Raw genomic sequence first — 16,610 nt, forward strand, 5'->3', positions numbered from 1 at the left:
CTAGTCGTGGATTTGCCAGTTAGGCGCCTTGGGGTTGGCTTTCGCCAAGGACCAGCGGCATCATTTGAAGTCAGTCCCTAAAGTAGCAAGTTCCCCGGGATCCACACTTTTCAGACAGTCCCAGAGCCTCCTTTCCCGCACGTTGCCCTCCCTGCCCTCTGCTGGGGGCCCAGGAGCTTTTGTAGCTTTAATAGCTTGCGACCAGTGCTCGTGAGGAAGCTGCCCGGTGTCTGCCCAGTGTGTGCAGGGAGGAATTAGAGCCCATCGAGACTGCCTCCTAGGCGGAAGCCCAGCCGCTGGCCCAGGCCCGCCCTGGGGGAAGAAACACTGCCCTAGCTGGGCTTGTTCCCCAGATAATCCGTGGCTGCTTTTGACCCAATGCCCCACACCCCACATCCAGGACAGGCGCCCCTAAATCTGTCTCCTGGAGCCCAGGCAGACCCGCCCTAAAGATGTCCGCCCCGCTCCTCCACCCACCACCCCGGCTGTTTGGAACGCACTTGACCTTGGCCTTTGGCTGTTGACCTGCTCCCCCACCCTCTCCCCAGGTGTTTGTGGATCTTTTCTTCCAGCACCTCCCTGGGATCTCTAATTGCAGATCTCTAAACAGTATCCGCCCCACCCCCCCAACTCCACCCTCAGGATTGCATGCAGGGTCCAAGGTCATACTCCCCCTCCGCCCCCCATCCTCCCACCCCCTGACCGGGTACCCCGGCTCCTCTCCTCCTCCTGGTTGATATGTAACTAAGGTTGAGTCCAAGGCCGAGAACTGCCACGTCTTGGGGGGAGCCCCCTCCAAACTGGAGGTGTGGAGAGGCAAAGTCCCTTTGTTGTGCTGAGCTAGCAGAGTCCTTCCTCTGCACCAGAGGGCAGCTTTCAGGTTCCCCACCCCCACTCTACAGCCTACTTTTAGGTAGGTAGGGCTACATACCAGGGACCCTGCCTCACTTTTGGTGATCTCTGTTCCTCTGCCACATGTTTATGTCACATTAAGATGGGATGTATATTTATAGAATCACAGAACTGGAGAGTTGGAAGGGAGCCTATGGGCCGTTTAGTCCAAACTATAAATAAAAGGAATCCCCCACCGTTGCCTACCAGGCAAGTGCAGCCTGTGCTTGAAGACTGAGAACCCACCCCATCCTGATGCAGCCTATTAGCAAGTTTTTTTCTCTTCCTGGACATCAAAGCCTGCATTTGCCTCCCTAGAACTGCCACCTCTTGCTCCTAATTCTGCCTTCTAGAGCTAAACAGTATAAGTGCGGTCTACCTATTCCACAAGACAACTTTTCAAATACTTGAACGACACCTCCCTATAATTTTTAAATTGGGATCATTTCACTTGTACCCATTTATGGCTTAGCTTAGCTGTGTAGATTATATAGTATGAACTTTGTATTCTATAGGATAATCCAATATAGCACTATGTGCCAGGCACTGTGCTAAGTGCTTTCTTTATAAATATCTTACTTGATCCTTACAACTCTTGAGAGGTAGGTGCTATAATTGTCACCATTTAACTGTTGGGGAAACTGAGTGACCTGCTCAGGGTTACACGGCTAGAAAGTGACTGAGACTGTATTTGAACTTAGGTCTTCCTGACTCCAAGTACATGGCTCTAACCACTTCCTCACTAAGCTGCCCCTAAATATGAACTAAAGCAGTGTGATGTGGAAAAAGCAGAGGCCTAGGAGTAAGGAGACATAATTAGAGTCTTAGAGTAAGGGGAGGAACTTCAGAGGCCTAACTCCTACTGAAACCCACCAAAAAGGGGCCATCTAGATAACCTTCACTAGAAGGCTTCTTGGGATGGGTATTCACTTCTCCTTACATCCAGCTGAAATTTACATCTCTGCACTTCCCATGTTTGCTCCCAGTTTTGTTCTGTGGGGCCAAATTCACTTCTACAATGCATCCTTCTCCATAAATTTTGTCTTCCCCAGGCTAAATAATTTTTAAAAATTTACTGATACTGGTATAGAATAGCTTCAAATTACCTCACCATCATGTCACTTGACTCTAGATAAAACACTAGTTTTCGAGTGTCCTTCCTAAAATATCATGCCCAGATGTGAACATAGTATTCCTGGAGTAGCCTCACTGGAGCACAATATCGTGATACTTCTGCCTTCCTCATTCTGACCACTGGACCTCTTTTATTGTAGCCTGAGACCAAGTTAGATTTTTTACCTATGTATCATTGGACACACATGTCAGGACCTACACAGCATGGGATTGGGAACCTAGCACCCCACTACTTCGCTGAATGACACAGCCAGTCACCTAAACTTTCTGGGCCATTTCCTTATCTGTAAACTGGGGGAAATCCTTTCCTTGCCTATTTTGTGGCGCTGTAGGAAACTACCAGCAAAATACTTACATGAAAGTCCTTTTGTGAAGTAGCTGTAAAGAACTGGTTACAGGGGTACCTAGGTGGCACAATGGTACTTGGAGTCAGGAAGACCTGAGTTCAAATCCAGCCTCAGACACTTCTTACTAGCTGTGTGACTCTGCGCAAGTCACTTAACCCCATTGCCTAGCCTCTCCCCCCTGCAAAAAAAGCTAGTTACAGTGTTATTACTTGAAATAATAAATTTTTTGAAAAGCATTTTATAATTCACTTTAAAATCAGATTTCTCCCCCTCACTCTGAATCAAGTGAGGCAAAACTCTATAATCATTTGCCTTTTGTTGCTTAGTGAATGTTCTTTTTTATGTGCTCATGTACTATTTCTCCCCAGCTGTATGAAAGGGAAAGGGCCCTTTGTCTTGTTTCTTTCATTTCTCCCCACCCTCTCCCCAGTGCCTTTCCCCGTGCTCCACATAGCCTATACTGAATAGCTTCTCAGTAAGTGTTGTTGTTTTAGGTCATTTTCCTGCTTACTAGCATGTCCACCAGAGGGCAGATGGGGGCAAACCAGGACAGTCAGTTGGCCCTTTAGATCCCTGCTTCCCCACCAGTGGTCAGGATACCTACTGCCCTGAATTATTGGGCAAGTGCAGTTCTCTGTAGTTTGGAGCAACCTAAGTTTTTATGTAGTAAGTAACGCCAGTGCAGCTGCTTATATTGTTTAATTCATACCCAGCCCTAGCCACGAGGAAGAACATTTTCTCCCAATTATCTTTGGCTTGAAGTATTCTAGACCAATCTTACTGTCCTCATAAAAATACTTTATACAGGCTTAATTGTACATGGTACTGTATAAACTGTGAGATACTATCTTTGTCCTTCAGGGGCTGTTATGCCCCTGAATGACTACATGGTGTGGGAATACCTGTTCCTTTCCCCTTTGCTCAGACAATATATTTCTAAACCTCTAACACTCACTTAACCACGCATACTAGAACAAGACACATGATTTCAAGTGTTGAATAGAATTTTACCTCGAAGTTATTATGTGCTATCTATGAAGCCTACGATTGTGATTTTTTAAATAGTAAGCAGCTATGGTAGTTAAAGTTGTTTCACTTGAATGCCCTATTTTCCTCCCTTGTTTTTATTTCTAGTTTTGTATTAATTTTGAACTTTGCTCTCTCTATCAAGTTAGTGGTCTGACTGGATACAGACAGCTGATTCATGAGTGTTTCCCACATTATAATGAGTTGTTCCCTGTCTGTTAAAATATAATTTCATTTTTTTGTTATATTGTTTACCATGTCTATTAACTCCCAAATCTTCTTGAAGTATTCATTTATATAGGCACGAAACTTCTGTATGTTTAACAAACCTTTGACTTTTCTTACTTCTTATTCTTGAAATATTTCCCCCCCCCCACCATTGTTCTATGCTCACTCTTGTACTGAAGTCACAAAGTATCAAAGTGCAGATTGATTTAATTGGGAGGTCCTTTTAGTAGTGCTGTTCGTCTACAAGGTGTGGAATACTACTCTGAAGAACTTAAGTCAAGGATCATCCAAAGGACAGTGGAGAAGCCAGTGAGTGAATGTGAGAAGGCTGCAATATGTTATAATGAAGAACTGTACAGGAGAGGCAGGGTAAAGGATGCCATCAGAGAGGTGTAGAAATGTATCATGAAAAAAAAAAAGTTGAGCTTGTCATATAGTGACTGTAAAATGAAAGCACTGAGGTCCCTTCCAGCTGTGGCCCTCTGACAGTGAGGAATGATCAGCTAATGTGTTCCAGTGGAATCCTTACAATGTTAAAAGAACAGCAACAAAAGCAAATGAAAAAAACCAGTACATTGGGTAGACTCCTGTGTCAGATTTATAGGATGCCACACATTTACATAGGATGGGCAGGAATGCACACGCTTTCATTTGTAACATTGGACATTGATAAGATCAGAGAGCCATTGGATTACTGGAATGGGATTGTGTTCACTTAAAAAACCCCCCAGCTATATACTATATTGTTGACTTGGTTTCAGCACATGGTCCATTATGACCCATAGATCTTTGTATTGTTTAAACAGTCAGTCACCCTCTGATTCAGGACTATTCTTTCCACTCCCCCCCCATGAAGGGTTCTCTGTGTTTTCCATTTTATTAATTGGATCTTGGTCTTATTATCAGGGTACAAACCACCGATGACACCCACTTCAGCATCATTTGTAAATTTGCTAACCTTATTTCCAGGAAGTTAGTGGATGTTAGAGATGATTATGCAAGAGAGAAGAGGCATGAGATATGAACAAGAAGAAGTCATAGAATCATAATTTAGAGCTTGAGGAGACCTTGTTGGTTATCTTGTCCACCCCCTTGCTTCTTAGTCAAGGAAAATGAGGCCTGGAGAGGTTGTGACACATGTGTTAAGTGTCAGAATCATGATCTGAACCCAGGTCTTATGACTCCAAATCTAGCATTCTTTCCACTGCCTCTAGGATTTCTCCATAGCACATGGAAAAGGACTGGTTCATTGCAAAGGGAACCAGGACTTTGTTGAATGTGAGGTTCTGAACACTTTTTTCTGTCTTGAGATAGAGAAGAATTTGAGGTTGGAAGGTTGGAGAAAAAGGTAGGGCACTGGGGAGGAGGATCAGTAAAAAAGGAAGAAACCCTAGGACTTTCTTTATATTGCTTAGAGAAGCCAAGAGTTCGAAGTTTGAAGCCCCAACTTTGGGACTGACTAGGTTCTGCAACTCATAGATTTAGAGTTGGATGAGGCCTTGGAGGTCACAAAGCCCAAGCCTCTCATTTTATTGATGAAGAAAGTGATGCCCAGAGAACCCAAGGGCCGTGTTTAAGGTGACACAGATAGCAAATGGCAGAAGAGAGATTCACATGTGGGTCCTACTAACTCCAATCCACCTCTTTCTTGATGTACACTTTCTGTGTTGGGAGGATGAAGGTTGCACGTTGCTTCCTCCCCTCCTTCCTTTTTGGGCTCCCCAGTAGCAGTGTGCACGGCGAGACATGATTCATGCAACCAGCTAGGAATTTTTTGCAGTCTGGATCAGCAAAGACTTCAATGGGGATAAATTGAGGGGTTAGGGGGAAGAGGATCACAGAACTGGTAGAGAAGTGTTGAAAATAGTGAATAATATCTATGTGCATTCAAAGTTAATAAAAAACTATGCAAACTTTATGCAAAATAAATGAAAATTGTTGTTGAAACAACAGCTTAGACAGTGTATATAACAACCACATCTCAGTTTGTGGCCTCTATAAAAGTTATTAGTCAAGTCAAAGTTGCTCTTATTTTTTACAACTGTCTCTCTATAGCTCCCCTCTTGAAAGGGAGGTAGCTAGTACAACCTCTCTTACTGTGTGTATGTATCTCTGCCCCTGTGTTCCCAGATTACATTTTTTGTATTCTCCCCTCTAGTGCCTCTAACTCAGCCAGTACCTCCTGGGGCAGGTCCTGGTTGACCTGCTCCCTCAGGTAGCTTTGTACTTCACGGACCTCCTGCTCCCAGAACTCTTTAGGCAATGAGAACAGCTCTGAGAAGTCCACAGACCCCAAGCCACTCAGATTCAGTGCCCCTTCCTTTGGCACTAGCCCCACTGGTGTCTTTTGGGCACTGTCCTCACCCTCTAGCCTTCGGCAGATCCAGTCCAGCACACGAGAATTCTCCCCAAAGCCTGGCCATAGGAATCGGCCTGCTGCATCACGCCGGAACCAGTTGACATGGAAGATCCGGGGAAGTTGAACTCCCTGTCGCCCCTCCATGCTCAACCAGTGCTCCAAATAATGCCCAAAGTTGTAGCCAAAAAAGGGCCGCATGGCAAATGGATCATGCATAATAGTCTTCCCTGGGAAAGTGGAATAGGGTGACAGGTTATCTTCCTTGCTTGGAAGGAGAAGGGGGTACCTGTGAGCCAGGATTAGGGGAGCTATGTAATAGATGAGCTATTGGGATTCCCTCAGTGCACGATGAAGGAGCTGGATGGTGACAGCTTTCCCATGGGGTCCTTGCAGTTGATGTGAAAAAGGTAGATAGGGTCAGAAGATAAGGAGGGGCTTGAGGAGGCCTAAGAGATGATCGGTGATTGGGATCTACCTATGGATGCAAGGCCAGGAAGGGGGATGTGGCATTAGTGATGGGCAGGGGGACTCACCTTTGTGTTCAGCTGCAGCAGTGGACTCAGAACGCATGGCGCTGCCCACAAAGACACCATGGCGCCAGTTGAAGGCTTCATATACTAGAGGTACTCCTGGGAAGCCAATTAAACAGGATTACAAACAGACCTTTTCCCAGCCCTCAAGTGATCCCCTCTGACTAAAATGTTCCTTCCAGTGCCATATAGATTAACTTGGACCTACTGTCTTCCTCTCAGTCTCTATCTGATATCCCTGAGGTAGAAGAGATGGGAACTCTGAAGAAGGCTTCCTTCAATTGAGAATCTGGACTGAAGGAACTCAACCTCTGTATACAGGGAGGGGAAAGATTCCCAATATAGAATGAGATCACTGAGCCAGAAAGCAGATTCTCAATGTGCTGAACCTGCACAGACTATACCTTTGGGTCGTCGTCCTCCAAAGATGATGGCATCGATGGGCACACCTTCAGGGGCCTCCCACGCAGGGTCCATGATGGGGCACTGGCGGGCCGGGGCACAGAATCGTGAGTTGGGGTGTGCACAGGGCTCCTTGTCACCTGACCCCGAGACAGACACTTTTACTTTGAACCCAACTCTATATGTGCCCTACTATTTGTCCACAACTCTTTGGGTAGTCTTCCTGCAACTCAGAACAGGGTAATGGGCTCTTTCCCCAACTCTGGAGTCAGTCTCACTCCCCAAGAAGAGAATGTTCTTTCTTCTTTGGTGCTAGGGCTTACTGTTTGCAGATAAAGAAATGGGATAGTACCTGGAATCCAGAAAGGATCTGGGGCTTGTGATGTGACAGCCCTTCCTTGTAAATTACTTGGGTTAGAGTAAGTAGAAGTTTATCCCTGGTGTGATATTTGGAGATTCTTGTGACGGTCTCTGCTCAGACCCTGACAGGAGTATGAGGGTCAGTTCTTAGCTTAGCTTGTTAAATTGAATTGACAATATACAGATAGTACCATAGCACTTAGGCACACCTCAGAAAAATGTGTTGGGACCAGAAGTGGGGAAATGTTCCAAGGGAAACCTCCTAAATCTTTAATGAGTGTAGAACACTGCTCCTTCTAACCTTGGAATTAAAGGTCAGATTTCTGGGCTGGGAGACACCTGGCCAACATTATTTTCTCTGATTTTGACTGTTCACCCAGGGAGCAGTGTCGTTCACTGTTCTACCCTCTCCTATCCACTCCTCCCTCCGTACCCTGCTATAGAGTATATATCCAGGAACTAGCATTAGTCATAAGACATCTTAGTTATGCTACTGGCTCCAAATATGATGAAAGGTTTGGGAAACTGAGCTATGGGGAAAGATTTAATTTTCTGGGTTTCCTGCACTGAATAGGAAGGTTTGGGTGTGTGGTATGGAGCTTAATAATGGTCTTTGAGAAGATGAAGGGTGATTATATAGAGGAGGGTGACTGTGATAATGGACACTGAAAGTATGAATACAGGCTATAGGAACCACAGGGAGACCATCTTTCCATTATGTTCCTCCCTGCTGTGACCCACACAAGAGTTCTGTACTTCAGAGGGACAGAGAAAGCTAAGGGAGGGGGTCAGAAGAAGGACCCAAAGATGATGAAAGGATTGAAAAACTGGTTAATGGGAAAATACTAAGGGAAATGGGATTACTTAGCCTGAGGAAAAAGGTGAGGGAAGGTAAGGAGAAGTGAGCTTAAAAACAATACTTATACAATGAAGGATGATGCCAGGGTTAGGTTGCAGAAAGGGTGGCTGAGGGCCAAGTATGATGATGAATGTTCCCTCCTCCCACAAGTAGACCTCAAGGAATAAGAAAAAGTTCTTGCTGGGTTGCAGGGACTGTTGGGGAGGGCCAGAATCCAGGAGTTCTAGAGGAAAAGGCTTTTGTAATACTATGGTATTGGAGGAGGCTGGAAGTCTACATATCTAGTGGGGGTTAGGGCAGCTAGGTGGTACAGTGGATAGAGTGTCAGACCTGGAGTCGGGAAGACTCATCTTCAAGAGTTCAAATCCAGCCTCAGACACTTACTAGCTGTGTGACCCTGGGCAAGTCACTTAACCCTGTTTGCCTCAGTTTCCTCATCTGTAAAATGAGTTGGAGAAGGAAATGACAAACCACTCCAGTATCTTTGCCAAGAAAACGCCAAATGGGGTCATGAAGAGTTGAACACGACTGAAACGACTGAACAATAACAAAGTAGGGATTGAGGTAGGTCAAAGAAACAGTCCCCTCCATTCACTGAGACCATACTCTAAACTTGTGCCCTGTGACTTGGTCCTTTTCACTCACCTGGTTTCCAGGCCTTGCCCAACCAGGAAGTGACGGTGACACCAGGAGGGAGGGTCTGGTCGATGCCTTCCCAGTATACGCCACCATCACTAGTCTCAGCCACATTGGTGAAGAGTGTATTGCTTTGGATTGTGGCCATAGCGTTGGGATTTGTTGTTGCAGAAGTTCCAGGTGCCACACCGAAAAATCCATTTTCAGGGTTGATAGCTCGAAGGCGGCCTGGGGGAGAAGGGAGTGAGGAGAGTAGGTAGAAAGAGAGAAGGGTGGAGAGAGAAAAGTTGGGAGATGAGACAAGGGAAGGAAGCTCAGAGCTCTATGCCCTGTCTCCCTCCTTGGCCCTAAGCCAAATGTAATAACTGCAGGAGAGAGGGCTCTTGAACCTCCTGAGCAATGCGGGCATCGTGCTGTATGCAGGGCAGGGGTGATCCCTAACAGTGCCAGAGGGAAAGGCTGTCCAATTTCCAGAAAAGGTAAGAGATGGCTAACTTGATGAATGGAGACGTGTGTGTGTGTGTAAGGCTTCTCACCATCACTGTCAAACTTCATCCAGGCAATGTCATCACCTACACATTCCACTTTCCAGCCGGGCAGTGTGGGCTGCATCATGGCAAAGTTAGTCTTGCCACAGGCACTAGGGAAGGCAGCTGAGACGTATCGTTTCTTCCCGGCAGGGTTTGTGACGCCCAGGATCTGAAGGGGAACAGGGGAGATATTCAGAGGCACACTACCTATGTCATAGAAGTTCTGCAGAAGCAAGAAGGGGTCCGTGCCTAGTGGTTTGTAGAACTGAGAGGCAGTGGTTGCTTAGGAGTTTGTTCATTAAATACCTGCCCCTCCCTGCCACCTGGATTCTGGGTAGGCAGGGACACCTGGTCTGGGAGCAGCCAGGAGCCCAAGTAGCCCATCAACAAGGCAGTATAACCAATGAGAAGGGGGTGGGGGGGTGGCTTTGGTTGGGGCAGGCCAGGTACTTTCCTTTGTCCCACCCTTAGTAGCCAGCCCTCATCATCCCTAGCCCCTCCCTCACCAGCATATGCTCAGCTAGCCAGCCCTCATCTCTGGCGAGTCGGGAAGCGATGCGAAGCGCGAAGCACTTCTTGCCCAGCAGGGAATTGCCACCATAGCCGCTGCCAAAGGAGATGATCTCTCGCTGGTCAGGCGCATGACCAATCAGAGTTTTCTCAGGGTTGCACGGCCACTGGTTCACCAGCTCCCCTGGGGACAATGGTTTATGGGGGCATCTGGCAAGGATACAAAATCTTCAAGGGGTTTGGGGTTAGGTGGCGTCCTTGAGGGGCATTCTCTCCTCTTGGGCAGAAAAGGTACTTAAGGGGGAGATTCTCAGAAAACTGGGGATGGGGATGATCTTTCCACTTTGGGACAGAATTTCAGTTTCCTCTTTCGATAGATATTGTCTTAGGGTCTTTCTTCTTTCAGGATGTGGGGTGGGTGAGTGGTGGGTGGGTGTGTATGTGCAGATTTCTAGGTCTTGATTCTCACCTTCCAGGGGCAAAGGTTGGCCCACAGAGTGCAGACATTTGACGAAGTCATTATCCCCTAAGGCCTGAAGCACAGGCTTCCCAAGTCGTGTCATGATTCGCATACTGGCTACCACATAGGGGGAATCAGTGAGTTGAATACCCACACGGGATAGGGGGGACCCCACAGGGCCCATGCTGAATGGAAGTACATACATGGTACGGCCTGGGGAAACAAATCTGGGTCAGAGATCCTGGCTTCAACCTTCCCCATCTCCTCATTCATGACTGTATCCCTTGCCCAGAATTACCCTGCATGCAGCCAGGAAACCTCTCATCCAGAGCTTTCTGAAACTGGGCTGGTGACATCCAGTTGCCCAGTTGCCCATGGGCTCCATCAGCTGGGATGGGCACTGTATCCCTCTGAGACTCTGTCACAATCACTGTCTTGCTTTCTACTCGGGCCACATCCTTGGGATCAGTTCGAGCCAGCCAGCTGGGAAGGGGGTGCCAGGTAAAGAGTGGTCAGTCAGCGCCTGGGAATCAGGCCATCCCAAAGCATCCCTCTCCTCTTTCTCCCATCTATTCAGGGTCTACAGCATGTCAGTTCTATCCCTAGACTGTTTTCCCTTTTCCCATATCACTTCCCTTAATCACTCTAGACTAGGGGTCCTTAACCTTCTTCTGTGTCTTAGACCCTGCTCTGGCAATCTGGTGAAATCTATGGACCCTTTCTCAGTACAATCTTTTCAAATGCATAAAATATATAGGATTACAAAAGAAACCAATTTTATTGAAATGGAGATGTAAATCTTCCCCATCCAAGTTCACAGACCCCCTGAAATCTATCAGGTTCATGGAACCCAGGTTAAGAACCCCTGTTCCAGTTTAGATTATCTCCAGTCTTTGGTTTAGTTTTCCATATTCCCAGTACTGTGGTTGCCTCTGCCCTAAGCAAAAAGTGGCCAAGTTGGTAATCTTAAAACTCAAAAGATGTTGGGGCAGCTAGGTGGTGGAGTGGATAGAGCACCGGCCCAGATGACCTGAGTTCAAATCTGGCCTCAGAGCAAACACTTGACACTTACTAGCTGGGTGACCCTGGGCAAGTCACTTAACCGTAATTGCCTGAGGGGAAAAAACAAACCACTCAAAGATGTTGATCTGCATGTTCTTCATTTAAATATAAAAATGAAGATATTCCTCAAGCCCATGATTCTTTCCTCCCAGGATTCCCCATCTGCTAGTTCTTTTTGGGTTGGTTCAGCTAAGAAAGGTTGGTCTTCAAAACCTATGGTTAGTCTTTGCCTTTATGTACCAACATTGGCTTGTCTCAGTACCTCGTATGTCTAGCCTTTGGTCTGTCCTTTACCATCAGACTCACCAGTTGTCATACTTGGAGAGCTTTCGGACAATGCCTTCACGTTCCAGCAGGGCCAGTATGGCATCATTCTCGGCCTCACTGCCATCACAGATATGGATGCCTTCTGGTTGGCACAGGCGAGCACTTTGTTCCACAAAGTCCCTCACCTTAGCTGGAAGGTGACCCAAATCTCCACTGATTATCCGAAATGCATGGTTGCGTCGATTTGGGGCATAACCCCAGGGGCTCAAACCATGCCAACCCAGCCTAGAAGAGAGGGGAAGGATAGTGATGACCAGGGTGGACTCTGTGGTAGGAGATGTGGGGGTGATGGGGTACAGGCCCAAGCCAAGACCTTTGTCCCTTACCCCAGAAATAGAATTTGGGTTTCATCTGTCTGGCCCTGGAAAACCCTACCTTAGACTCTGGAGTCCAAATCTCCTTTCCCTCGTGATCAAGGCCGTCTCTAGTAGTAGCCTGAGGCTATAATTCTATCTACTGGCCTTTCATTATCACCCAGTTCTCCATTACCCTTAAGGTAGCCCAGCCCTCCACTGTCAGTTACCTGATAGCCCCCAGCTACTTCCACCTTTGATCCTATCACTCCCCTCCTTACTCAAAAACCTCTAGAACTTCCTTCTTGCCTGGATTTGGGCATAGACTAGCAATTTCACTGGTATAGGGAATTCCTTGGTGAAGAACTCTCTTTACCCATGAAGGTCTGCAATTTATATATAGTCCCAGAGATGAGACATCAAGAGGGTTAAGTGACTAGCCCAGGGCCACACAACCGGTTTGTGTTGACACTTGTCTTCCTGGCACCTACATTAGAAAAAATAAACTCCTTAAACTGGCATTCAGTCCTCCCTTACAAGAGTCCAATCTATGATTTTAGCCTTATTTCACATCACTCTCCACCACACTCTCCATGTTGAAGCCACGGCAGGATTACCAGCCATTACCTGCAACTGTGCCATGTCCCCCATCTCCAGATGACATTTCTACACTTCCCCCTGAGTTTTGCCCAGGTGGTCCTGACAGGGCACAGGCCCAAGACAAGACCTTTGCCCCTTACCCTAAAATAATTTGGGTCCTCTTTGTTTGAGGAGGGAATGATGGGGCACAGGCTTTGGAAACCCCCTCCTTGAATTCTCCCACTTGATCAAGGAAGTCCTTAGTTTTCACCTGAGGCTATACTCCACTAAACTCACCATTCATTTTGCTTGTGCCCAGTCTCTGAATTCTTGTTACCCTTAACCTAGCCCAGCCCTTCATTGTCTATTATGTCCTTATGCCCCACCCCCCACTTCCTACCCTTGATCTTATCTAGACCCCATTCTACCTCTCAGTCACCCCAGCCTACTTAACCACTCCTAGATCCCTCCCACAATATTTCTGTGTATAAGATCCATCTTGTCTCCATTAAGGTGCTCAGATTCTTAAAAGCTAGCCAATGGCTGAGGCGTCATAAATGTTCAGATTCAGAGTCTGGACAACATGGCAAATCTTTAATAAACCTTATCTTTGGCTGAAAAAAGGCTTGGGTCAAATTCATCCGGGCAGATCTCGAATGTCACTTTTTTGAGGTCCCAGCATCCCTAAACCCCTAAACCTCAACAGTCCCACACATTGGGAATGGACTTCTTATTTGTCTTTACCTTTCAGAGTCCTTTTCCTTCAAAGTCCCCAGATGAAAAGGGTCTCTCCCTCCTCACCTTTTCCTAAGTCACTTGTTCTGGATCTCCTCCTTTCCCTGTCACACCCTACCTGATAGTTATCTGTGAATGTACCCTATCAGTCCAGCACACTGAGGGAGGAGACTGTGACTTTTATCTGTATATTCAGATAGTGCCTTGAATGTAATAGCATATGTTTAATACATATTTGTTGAAAGAATGAGTGATGTCCGGTCAGTGATAGATCAATTCTAGCTGTGTGACCCTGGGCAAGATCACTGGACCCTCAGTTTGCCTCAGTTTTCTCATCTGTAGAATGAGCTAGAGAAGTAAATGGCAAACTACTCCAGTATCTTTGCCAAGAAAACCCCAAATGGGGTTACAGTGAGTTGGATACAACTGAAATGACTCCTCAACAACACTATCTAAAGCCAGGTCCAGCACTCTATCCACTACTCAGCCTAGCTGCCTTTCTAACATACCATGGGGCTATAAATGTGATCCAGGCTGCTTGGCAACTTTATGTCACTAGCCAGAATGGTACTTAAGATGCCATACTTATGTTGGTAATTTATCTAATGTTACTGCATTTGTTTCTTTGTAAATGTTATATTTTTTCATACACCTATATTCTGCCTTCAAAACGAAATTGTATGTAACTTTTGCCAGTAGGGACAGAATTCTCTAGTGTTTCTAGAATGACTCTCAGCACCTCAGCAAAATACTGCTGACAAGCATTGGCCATTCCAGTCACCACTACTAGTTTCAACAAGGGGGAAAGAAGTTCTGCCATCTGGCAGACTTGAAAGAACTGTTTACAAGGCAGACTGGCATGAGAGCTGGTGCCTCAGCCCTGTGTTGACCCACACCCCTCTGGCCCTGCCCCTGCCCTTCCAGATTCTGGGGGCTGGGGTGGGGGTTGGGAGGAAAGGGAAGAGGGGGTTGCTCTGATTGGCCTGAAACCAGGGTAGGGCAACCCAGAGATAACAAAGGCCAAGAGAATGGAGCTGCCCTCCTCCCGCAGAAGTAGAAGGGAGTCACCCACCAGAATCTCCCAACAGTTACATGAATCAGCTTCCTCCCCCTCTTTCTGTCTGGGAGAGGCACCACTTTAGAGGGCTTCTGAAAATGACACCTGGAAATTATAGTGACCATTTGAAGACAGCTGATAAATAGATTGCAGACCTGTCCTCCTGGTCCCCCCCCCCCAACCAGTTTCAGAGAGGTAAGACCAGGCTGGGGTGAGGAGGTAAGTTGGCCAGTGCTGCCAAAACTGGATCAAACAGAGACGCCTAGGGATAAGGTAGGGAGGGACTCTATAGCTTCAACTTCTGCTGCTCTCTTTGGAAGATTATCTTTCTGGAAAGAAGTCTGGGAGTTATCCTAAATACTATTGAAATAAACTGAATTGAAATGAATGAATTTATAACTATCTTGTGGATTGTGGTCTATCTTAGAAGGTTTATGATGAAGGCCCTTCCCCCTCCCCCCACCTCCCACAACGTCCTTAAGAAGACTTTCTTCTTCATTCACAAGGGTTGTCTGGGACAGTCTGTGGAGAGATAGGGGATCAGAATAGGTTGTGACCAGATAGGGGACCAGGGACAAGCAGGTAGAGAGAAGAGTGCTGGCAGCTGGAGAGAGATTTGGGGGGGGGGGAGAGAGAGAGAGAGAGAGAGAGAGAGAGAGAGAGAGAGAGAGAGAGAGTGAGAGAGAGAGTATATGAACCAGAAGAGATGTACTTGGGCTAAGGGCCCAGGACTAGGAAGTGGAGGAAGCAGGCCATAGAAATGCAATGGTCCTTCCTCCCCTCCTCCACTTCACCCTTGCTTTCTTTACCCTGCTCCCAGAGGTCCCTACGGTTGTGCTGGGCTCCTTGCCAGGCTCTGTTCCTAGGGAATCTGGGGGAATGGATGTTTACCTCTTACCTCCTTCAAAGAAGCTCTGTTCTTCACTTCCACATGGGTTCTTTCTTACTAACTTCCCTCACCCCCCAGGACTCCCACTGTAAGTCCATCTCCCTTGCTGTCCCTCACAACTTGCCCAGGCACCCTTCCTTCCAAGCTTCTAAAAGAGTTAAACCTGAATGGGTGAGAAGAGCAGAAGCAAACACGTGAAGAACGTAGGGAGGAAAGGGAAGGAAGTTAGAGCAAAGCTTCCCAGCGAGGAACGAAAAAGCCAATGTGTCAGGCAGGGGAAGGAAGGGAAAGGAAGTTCATTGAATGGGACGTGGTGGCCAGCAAGAGGCAGACAGACTGACCAAAGGGTAGAGAGAAGAAAAAGTTGGCACGGAGGCCCGGGCCACTAATGCACAAACAGCTCGGGGTAAAGGATAGGGGGGTGGGGAGGGGGCCTGAAGGGCTGAATGAGGTATACAGGAGGCAAGGTGTGTGTCGGGGCGGGGTGTTGCAGAGCTGAGGCTCAGGTCCGAGAGACTACAGAGAGAGGCCAGGGTGGAGATGGGGTGGGGAGGAGGTGGCGGCTCTGGGCTACGCTTCACTCACCGCAGACAGGGGCGATACAGAGAGGCCATGGGATCTGACCGGAGCGCACGCAGAACACGAAGCCGGGGCTGCTGGAGGGTTGGGAGCCCGATCAGGGGAGCAGAGATGGAGGGGGCGGGGGACACTGACGAAGGCCAGCGGTGGCGGGAGCTGGGACTAGGGCGGGAGCTGCTTAAGAAGGAGACGGCGAAGGCGGGGCTGGGGACGAAACCTGGGAGGGACAGCGGGAACCCTTTTACCCCGGTACCTGTCTGTCACCCAGACCCCGCCACCCAGCTTCATCCCCCTAGGTCCAACCCCCACCTCCAGCAGCGCCCCTCTGGCCAGGGCGTCCCCATCGCTCCCAGCCTCGCATCTTTCCCATTGGACAGCCGGCCCCAGCTCCGGCTTCTCTGCCCGGACCCACCCTCTGACAGGCCACTCCTCTCTCCGCATGATGTAACTCAGGGGACTTCTTGCTTTCTGATAGACAGCGACCGAAGACGCTCTACTAGACGGCCTGGAGAAGTCTCCCAAAGTGGATGTCCTGGTCCACAGGGAGACTTCCAGTGCTCTGGGAGACCACCTTCTCCAGGATTCAAAGCTGAAAGCAATCCTAAAGATTATTTTGTCCAATCCCCTTTATGATACAGTTGAGGAAACTGAGGCACAGAGAGGTTCAGTAAGTGGCCCAAGGTCACATGGGTTTTTTAGGAGCCGAGGAGAGGGTTCAGGCTCAGGTCCTTTGACTTCAGATCTAGCGTTCTACATTCTTTTCCTTGGGAGACCCGACCCCTTTAGCCTCAGGTTGCTAAGGTTTTTCAGGGTCCTA

The 16,610-nt window shown here is 47.6% G+C and overlaps 1 protein-coding gene across 1 annotated transcript; it reads right to left on the minus strand.

Moving 5' to 3' along the window:
• Window positions 1-5,519: 5,519 nt before the first annotated feature.
• Window positions 5,520-16,169, minus strand: PCK2 (phosphoenolpyruvate carboxykinase 2, mitochondrial). The gene is made up of 11 exons (XM_020967028.2): window positions 16,103-16,169; window positions 15,800-16,010; window positions 11,641-11,886; window positions 10,571-10,755; window positions 10,282-10,485; window positions 9,809-9,996; window positions 9,309-9,471; window positions 8,782-9,000; window positions 6,920-7,057; window positions 6,519-6,614; window positions 5,520-6,212 (listed from the first exon to the last, which is right to left on the minus strand). The coding sequence occupies exons 1-11, from the start codon at window positions 16,161-16,163 to the stop codon at window positions 5,758-5,760; spliced, it is 2,166 nt and encodes a 721-aa protein (XP_020822687.2). The 5' UTR covers window positions 16,164-16,169; the 3' UTR covers window positions 5,520-5,757.
• Window positions 16,170-16,610: the final 441 nt, after the last annotated feature.

The sequence above is a fragment of the Phascolarctos cinereus genome, unplaced genomic scaffold, assembly GCF_003287225.1.
Source record: "Phascolarctos cinereus isolate Bilbo 61053 unplaced genomic scaffold, phaCin_HiC Scaffold_3;HRSCAF=262, whole genome shotgun sequence".
NCBI lineage: Eukaryota > Metazoa > Chordata > Mammalia > Diprotodontia > Phascolarctidae > Phascolarctos > Phascolarctos cinereus.

What these genes read in the sequence shown, in the direction of transcription:
- PCK2 (XM_020967028.2), bottom strand. Translation starts at nt 16,163, where the DNA reads ATGGGAAAGATGCGAGGCTGGGAGCGATGGGGACGCCCTGGCCAGAGG. An exon ending in CTGTATCGCCCCTGTCTGCG is followed by an intron (nt 11,887 to 15,799) that starts GTGAGTGAAGCG and finishes CCTCTCTTCTAG; the next exon opens with GCTGGGTTGGCATGGTTTGA. An exon ending in TGCTGCAGCTGAACACAAAG is followed by an intron (nt 6,213 to 6,518) that starts GTGAGTCCCCCT and finishes CCACTTTCCCAG; the next exon opens with GGAAGACTATTATGCATGAT.